General features: G+C 37.7%; 2 protein-coding genes across 2 annotated transcripts in view; both read right to left on the reverse strand.

Moving 5' to 3' along the window:
* Positions 1–180: 180 nt before the first annotated feature.
* On the reverse strand, positions 181–7,085 carry LOC104912929 (rhophilin-2-like). The gene is made up of 5 exons (XM_010717752.3): positions 6,945–7,085; positions 5,220–5,348; positions 2,368–2,443; positions 1,234–1,311; positions 181–742 (listed from the first exon to the last, which is right to left on the reverse strand). Exons 1-5 carry the CDS (start codon positions 6,971–6,973, stop codon positions 614–616), a joined length of 441 nt encoding a protein of 146 aa, XP_010716054.1. The 5' UTR covers positions 6,974–7,085; the 3' UTR covers positions 181–613.
* LOC100542236 (rhophilin-2-like) overlaps positions 7,000–8,236 on the reverse strand; it is an 8,609-nt gene continuing 7,372 nt past the window's right edge. The window contains exon 9 of the mRNA XM_031555391.1: positions 7,000–7,060. Within this exon, the coding sequence (XP_031411251.1) occupies positions 7,000–7,060 (61 nt within the window). The remainder of the gene's footprint in view (positions 7,061–8,236) is intronic.

The raw sequence follows: 8,236 nt of genomic DNA on the forward strand, positions 1-8,236 counted from the left end.
TATGTTCTCTATACGTTTTTATTTAAGTACATGACACCTATTAAATAGTTTGCCGATACATCAACTACTGGCATGGTCAGACCATATATACGTTAAGTAGTTTTAGTAAGTTCCTTTTGTCTAGCTAGACTGGGAATTAATGGCCTCTTGGCTGCATAGCAGTTATCTCCAATCAAAAAATAAAAAAAAAATTCTGAATTCAGGAGTCCATCCTTCTTCATAAATACAGTAAACATTTAGCAAATGCTCCACTATAATAAAGTAAGTCAGTCGCTCTTCATTCCTGGCCCAAATACCCAACAAACTGAAGGAAGGTCTGACCCCCATCTGCTTCAGGCAACAAAGTTCAGAGTCCAGGAGAATATGTGCAGTTGTCTAAAATTATGTTCTTTTTCCCTTGTGTAAACCTGTAACCCAGATCATAATTTAACACAGCATGAGAAGGGCTACATTGTAGTCAGGTTTACACTAATATTAAAAACAAAAACAAACACTGACAACAGTGGGATGAGAGTGGGGAAAAACACAGAAATGCTTTAAATTAAACTGAAGACAGTTAAAAGATTAACGGTGTTCTGGGGGGAGGGGAAACAAACAAACATGAACTCCACACTTACCATGTAAATAACACTCCCATGTGCCTGGTAGGTGGGAAAAATCTGTTTTCTATAAAACCAAGTTGAAGGAAATAGCTCATCAACATCTCAATGCCAGCTTCATCTCGGCTAGGAGTGCGGCAGGCCTTAAAATACAACAAGTCAGAATATGGCGTATTTGCTTGGGTTACAGAATGAATACTGAAATACCAAGGATAAAGCTCTACCTCCTCTGGACTTCTGTGTATCACAGAAATGTGGGGAATGTGAGAACAGTAAGCTTAAGGCCATATGGATGAACTCCAAATAAGTTTTCATTCTCTTTCTTCTTTTGCACAAAGTAGCACATAATCTTTATGGAAAGAAGCTTCTGTTTGGCAAGTCTTGGAGCTAATTAAACTGAGATTGCAGGTATTTTATGAAAGGTACGAAGAAATCGTATGTATAATACTGGAGACGTTGTAAGATTGTGAAGCTATGGGACAGTGGAGATTCATGTTCCATATCTCAGAAATGAAGTCAATATGAATATGGTAAGCTATAAAACATACATTGATTCTATACAAATGTTATTATTTACAACTTTAAATTAGAAGACCTCGTGGAAGAAATCTCATGATGCCATACGTAAACTTACTTGTCTCAGATCCACGAGATCTGCTATTTCGTCTTCATACTCTGAACTGTCTTCACTGTAATGTTCCAGAATAAAGTCCTAGAAAAGGTGTAAAGGAACCAGGAAATCATTAAATCAACTCCACCGAGTTTTAAAACAACAGCATGTAACAGTTTTGAAAAGGACAAATGAAGGCTGTAAGTTAAAATAACAAGGGAATCAAGTGACCATAAAAAAACTTGTTAACAGAATGACACTGCCAAATTCTTGTCAATTCCACTGAAATGACATAGTTGCAATGCCGTAAGTTGCAATGCTACAGTAACCTGGCACAGAAATTAACCTGCAGATATAAAAGCAGCAACTTCTATGCTTATATAAGAAATAGTTTTCCATGAGGTAGAATCTGCATTGTGCAGTACATGGTAGTCCAAAAATACAGAAGGTTGCTCAAACAGCTGGCAAAGCCCACAACAAGCAGTGATAATGCTGCAACACAGCTTCCCAACTGAGCTGGCTTGGCTAGAGGAAACTGGAATATCACTGTATTACGCTCAGTACAATCATTGTTACTGCTTCCTTTGGCATCTAGAGTAGCCTTAGGGGAATCAGTAGTCTTATGGGAACGAAAAACTGAAGAAATTGTTTTTTTCCTACACTCACATGCTACTTAGAATCACACAAGCTTAAAGTGCTCCTGTACCTAAAACATAAAACATAAGTCTGGAAATAAAGACAGAATCTAAATATCCCTAGAGGGACAAAACCATCCCATAATTACGCTGCAGGCTGAGAAGAAAAAAATTACACAAAATTTTTTTACATTGTTTAGACTGTTATAGCTTCTCAGCAAGGAAGATCTGACTTAAAGGACGTAGTGCTTAGTGCATCTGAAGCACTGCACAAATGTTAAAACCTTCATCTCCACTGGGTACACCAGCTTCTGCATGCCCACTTCTCTTTTCACAGGAATGTAAATTAAGACACAGGGCAACAGCCCAGTTAATCACTGGGTAATTTTTAAATATGTTGAGATCTCAGTTCTAGGACAAATACAACAACAACAAAATTATACATAAACTATTTCTTCAAACAAATTTGAAATGGAAATTACTCCATTAACTATTTATTCTGAAGTATGTCTCAGAAATTTACCTTCAGGGGGAGCGTAAAGTCTACTTCTTTGGTTTCCTTTAGGCCAAGAGGTACCAGGGGAATGCTGAAAGTCCCTCTATGGAAATTAATAAGATAATTATTTTTGTTTCATTTGTTGACAGAAAGCTACCATGTCAATGAGGGCTAAGGTAAAAAGTGTATAGTTTACAACATCTCTGTCCTTCCCAAGAAAGCCTGTGAGTTCTAGAGGAGAGAGTGAGGTGCATTCTTCATTTGAGTGTCTGTTTTTCCACTAAGAAAAGACAGCTCCTAAAAGCTGGCTTGCTGCCACTCAGCTCTGCCTTTACATACCTGCACAATTATATGGACAGCTGCTACAAATCTGCCACATTGAGTTACAGTAACTAACAATAATCATCATTAGTATTTTACATTCTACCCATGTTTTCATATAGAGAATTGATATGTGTCTAACAGGGAAAAGCAGGGCCAGAGTGTACCAACAGTGAAAGGCCTAAGACTGGAAGAATTGAGCTTCTAGACAAGGTGTTAACCTCATAAACAACTCAAGCTATAAAATATCAGAGCAATAAAGATGAGAACTGGAACATTAAAAAAAACTAACTTCGAGAGAATATGGATTTAAAACTGGATCCCACTATTAAACACTAGTCAATGGAACCATCAGAGATTGAAAAAAAGAAAATCTCACTTATACCTCAGCATGAAAGCTACTTCCACTACATTTACTGCTTTTCCTCTAAGCACATTACCCAATTACAAAATAGTGAGATCAGGATTGCTTCCAGGTACATAGTCTGTTTAGTAGGTTTAATGGATTGGTTTCTGGCAATTATGAGGTTTATCTGATATTCTTCTTTTTCCTCCAAGCTGTATAATCATCAGAGTATTTCATTACCAGCACAAAGTGGCGCGGGTGTGATTCATTTATGGTCTTATCACCAAAGAGAGGAAAATCTTTTTCTCACTGGTGAAAAGTCTACCTGGGGGAGATGGGAGTAGCAGTGCAGCTTCCTTAGCAGTGGAGGAGTCTTAGAACTGGTTGACATGGTCCAGAAAGCAGCTCTGCTAGCTTGGAAAGAGCTTCTGAGACACACTGGCAAAGCATCACTGCAGGCAGTGCAAATGATTTTATTTCTGATGAGGCTTTTAGAAGAAGCCACAACACTTTTACATCACTTTAAGTCTACATTTTTTCCGTCAAAAAGAAGTGATACACGCAAGCAAAATCCTAACTTACTGATTTAACGAATCTTAATGCCACTCACAATTCCTGTTGACATCAGCATTTGTTTCTCAGAGGAAGTTCTATTTTTCAAGTTTCCAAGGTGTCACACCCATAGAGTCAACATGGATTGCATCAGGGGGGCGTTGGACAGTTAGGGAGGTGGACCTTCCAGATCAGTGCAGAAGTTCCTCAATCTAACTGAGATGTGTGCAATAACTGGGAAGGCCAACACTTCCAACTGGTGCAGTACAATATCCTGTAACCTAGTAATATGGGTGTGACCTCATGTTGATGACTACACGCACAAAAGATTCAGAGGATAATTATTAATAGCTATTTGCTATTAAAAGGCCGGAGAGCAGTTGCAGAGGGTGTGGATTAATTTAGTGGATGACAAGTAAAAAGCATCTACAGCTTAGAATGAACAGCAACAGAAAGGCAAAATAAAACAGATTGTGAAGTGGGATCAGGAGAGAAGTCATAGCAGTACGCAGCTGCAACAATTCTACCCATCCTAGGACATGACCTACTGCTCATCCTTCACTGAGAATGCAGATACTTCGAATCCTCTTCAGCTAGAAGTAGGATTACCACAGCCAGAGTCTCTCATTCCCACAGCCTTAACTTTCACTGCTATTTACGTGCTGACGTATGTGTATAAAGACTAGCAAAATTTTCAATAGAAAGCTTCTTTTGTCAAATAGAGAGCTGTCAAAGTTTTCCATGGCGTTGGGCAGTAGGAACTTGTACAAAGTTTCCTTTGAGAAAAATGAAATGTAGATATTTTGCATCAGGTTAGAATTCAGTTGAAACCTATGCCACTGAAACTGTGCTTAGCTCCTCTGAATTCAGGCTCTTCTCTGTAATCCATCTAGAAGTTAACCCTGACTGACAAAAGTGCTAAGAGGGAACATAAATTATTTCCCCCTCCACAAAGCACTTCAGTTTGCATCTTGAGCTGCTAATGTTAATCAAATATTAAAAGTTTAGTTCTAGGAGCAGTAAGACATCTAACATTAGAGAAATCTTTGCAATATTCAGGCAGTGAATAATCCTTAACTTCAAAGTTTTATGTTTGAGGAATGTATTGAAATTTAGCATGCTTTTTAAAGCTGGAATAACATCTTGATAAATCCCAATTTCATCTACCTCTGTTTTAGTCTGTTAGTTTATGCCTTTCTGCCACTGAAGTACACATCTTAAGAATTACAAGGCTGCTTTATGCTCCAAAAGCAGTGTTGTTCCTTTATCCTCCACTTAAGGAGGATTGTTGTGTATACTGCATCTGAGAACAGATAGATTCGCGAGGTTTGTTCTCTTTAGAATGCATTGAACGAGTTAGTCAAGTACTGGAAATTCTGCTAGGTCCATGTGTTTCTCCATAATGCCCCAAGACCTTTCAATTCACTTCACGAAGGGACTCTGTATCTAAGGATTAGAGGCACATACCTTTCCCAAGTGAAAGACAAACAACACAGACTAACCCTTGGTCAACAAATCTACCATCAAATATGTTCTCTTCCTATCAAGTATTGTGTTCTTTCAGGTTATTATTGTCCAGCATTCAGATTCATCTAGAAACAGTTTCCTTTTTCAGTGGTAAATACAAGTCTTGTTAATCATTTAGTAATTTGAAACTTACTCCGTATTTTGATAAACTTCTACTGAGATATTAAGTCCTTCTAACTCCTCCTTTAAGATCTGCAGGTCTGAGTTTACAAAACTCAGTTCCAGTAGTACCTGTTCTCGTACTTTGTTGTTGGTGGTAGCCCTGGAGAAAGAAAGAGACATCATTTTTTTATTGCTGAGAAACAGGTTTTGTACACAAGCTGAGCTGACCCCTCTGCTAGCATTCTCTGCATTTTTAAGATTTTTTTATCCCCTTAGGAGATGATACAAGGCCTCATGTTTCAGAATTTATTAGCTTTTCTGTCAAAAGAGAACAATAGTTTCCAGATAACAGCATGCAGACACCTCGAAGGTTTGTCACATGCTAATTTTTTCATGAGTTAAAGAGTCAGTATCATTTTCAGATACATTAATCAACAACATTAAAGTGTCTTAAAAAGAATCCCTATCTTATTTTAAGATTATGTGGTCTCCTCCTAGAAGATGATGATGGGTAGAGGAGGGAGTTTGGAAGTGTTCTTTCAAAAGAGACTCGCCCACTTTATTAACTGAATAATGATCTGCTGAGACTTCTGATTCTAAGAATGAAAGAAAACTGTTTTATGGAGAAGCTGTTATTACATAATGCATTACAGGTAGGAAGATATATATATTTTTTGTAATACAATATGTTTATAATATTTTTTTCTTATGCAAATAGGATTTGCTTGTTCCTTTCCCATCCATATATTTACATTCCAACTTCGAGGACCGCTAGCACAGCGGAAATTAATACAGCCCCCCAGCATTTCTGTGTGATTTATTATTTACATATTTCATTATATCCATATTTCTAACCTGATTCTCCATCCAGCATTACTGTTTACTAGAGACTTAAACTATTACCAGTAAGTACAAACGTGAACTGGAGATAAAGGGCCTCAATTCATATCCAGCTTTAGGATATTTTACCCCACTTTTAGACAGATTGTCATCAGACAACAACAAAAAATCTTATTTTAAATTTGCAGCATTTTATATTTACCTTTAAGTTAAAATTAACCTTCATAAATATTCATGAACAACCTTATGATACTTTTAGGCTTCTCACATCCTCCAGTTTTACACAGTATCTTGGTGAAGAACTGGGAATCCCAAGGATTAAATTCTAACCTTGCACCTCACATTATAAATGTGCTTTATCTGCAAGTTTTCTATTTCTATTGTATTCCTGAGGTTGATTAGTTTGAGCAGGGTTTAAATCTGCTGTCTGCATAATCCACACTGGATGTAAACACAGAATAGAAAGGATCTTGAGCACCATGTAGATAATTGGGTGAGCTCTGATCCTAGTAGCAGTTTAGTTACAGTATTTTTAAGGCTCTGTGTTTGGTCTAGCTTACCAGCCTCCACAGGAAGGATTCTAGTATCTCCCTCAGAAACCCCAATGTTCTATCCAGCTAAACATCTCCAATATGGCTGTATTGCCCCCAACATGGTTCTCTTGCCATTATTACTAGCAATAAAGTTGATCAAACAGAGCAAGACAGAGTTAGACTGTTAGAGCAAGTCTAACATGCAGCCACTTGCTACAACAGTGCAGCTTTGGAAGTGCACTTTACAGCAGGTAATGTCCCAGCAGAGATAAGCGGGGAGATTCACAAAGCGTCCAGCAGTAATTATTTAAGTCTCCCTCCTCCCCCACAAAAGAAATCATTTTGCTGCTCAGGCTAAAGGACTGGGAAGTGACAGCACATACCGTAACAGATTTTCAGCACCAGTTCTCATTCTTACTGCTCTCAAGATCTGTTGGTTTAGGACAGCTCTTTGATTTTGTAGTTTGCTTCGACCAGTCTCCGCAAGAGGATTACATCCCTAGAATTAAAGAAACAAGTTTTGTTGTTACATCATTCTGAAAAATGAGTGATATTGCATTTGAATTAACTCTGTTGGCATGGGTACTGTACAAATACCAGTTACTTATGTTGACAACAATGACAAATGACTGTTTTGACAGCGTTTCCTTTCTCACACTTGGTTATTAAAAGCATAAGGAACACCATGACCAAAGCTTTTGACATTAAAATCTAGGCTGAAAGTATTTGGTTTAGAGTTTATGCACATCTGAGCCAGTCTGTTCTCTCCTAAAAATCCTTTGAAGCTATTGTCCAATTACAACTGAATTTGACAGCACGCTATTAAGTTCCTAAAGGTTTTGTAAAACTGCTGCCTGGCAAGGCAATAAATCTTACTAATGCTTCTGCTTAACCTTTCCAAAATATCTGAGTTTCATACTGGGAGATAAAGCCTGGAAATACAATTCTATCAGAAAGCAGGATTTGTGGGAACTTTTGAAAGGATCTCTTCTCTTGTTCCTCCTGGTGCTCAGATGTACAGTACAATCCCACCCCTCTTTCCCCCAGTTCCTTTCTCTATACCTTAAACTCATTTTTGGCATAGTACTGCTTATCTGCATCAGTCTTCTTCAGATCTAGGGAATGCTCTCAGATCTTTAAGTCTGCTCTGCCCTAACGCAACATCACTTTTGCATGCTGCACCAAAAATGTGAAATATGAATAAACTTCATACAGTATTTCATCTGTATATTATCACAGTACCAAGTACTATCTGCCCATTACTTTATCTTATCACCTGTTGGACAAACAAGGATTACATATGTCTGCCTCAACATCAAAAAGATGGAACATGGAATAATATGGGATAAAGGAACAACAGACCTGAACAGGGAAAGGTGATTATTACACCTTCAGATACTTAGCAAACTGAGCCCTTAAAAAGTAAATCGTTAAATCCAGAATTCACAAGAATACTTCTGTGTACCTGCAAACCTACATAAAAGTAGAAGAACAAAGGTTCTGCATATTTACATGAGGAGAACCAAGCCATTGTATTTCAGAGAGAGCACTGATAAAATAAAACTATTATGGACAAGCAGAACTGTGTATTTGTCTGACTTCTGTTCTTTCCAGGAGGAACGCAATCTTAAGCTCCTTTTTTTTTAATAAACGGAATCCTTCCACTTTTTTTTTT

The sequence above is a fragment of the Meleagris gallopavo genome, chromosome 13 (genome assembly GCF_000146605.3).
Source record: "Meleagris gallopavo isolate NT-WF06-2002-E0010 breed Aviagen turkey brand Nicholas breeding stock chromosome 13, Turkey_5.1, whole genome shotgun sequence".
In the NCBI taxonomy this organism is placed as follows: Eukaryota; Metazoa; Chordata; class Aves; order Galliformes; family Phasianidae; genus Meleagris; species Meleagris gallopavo.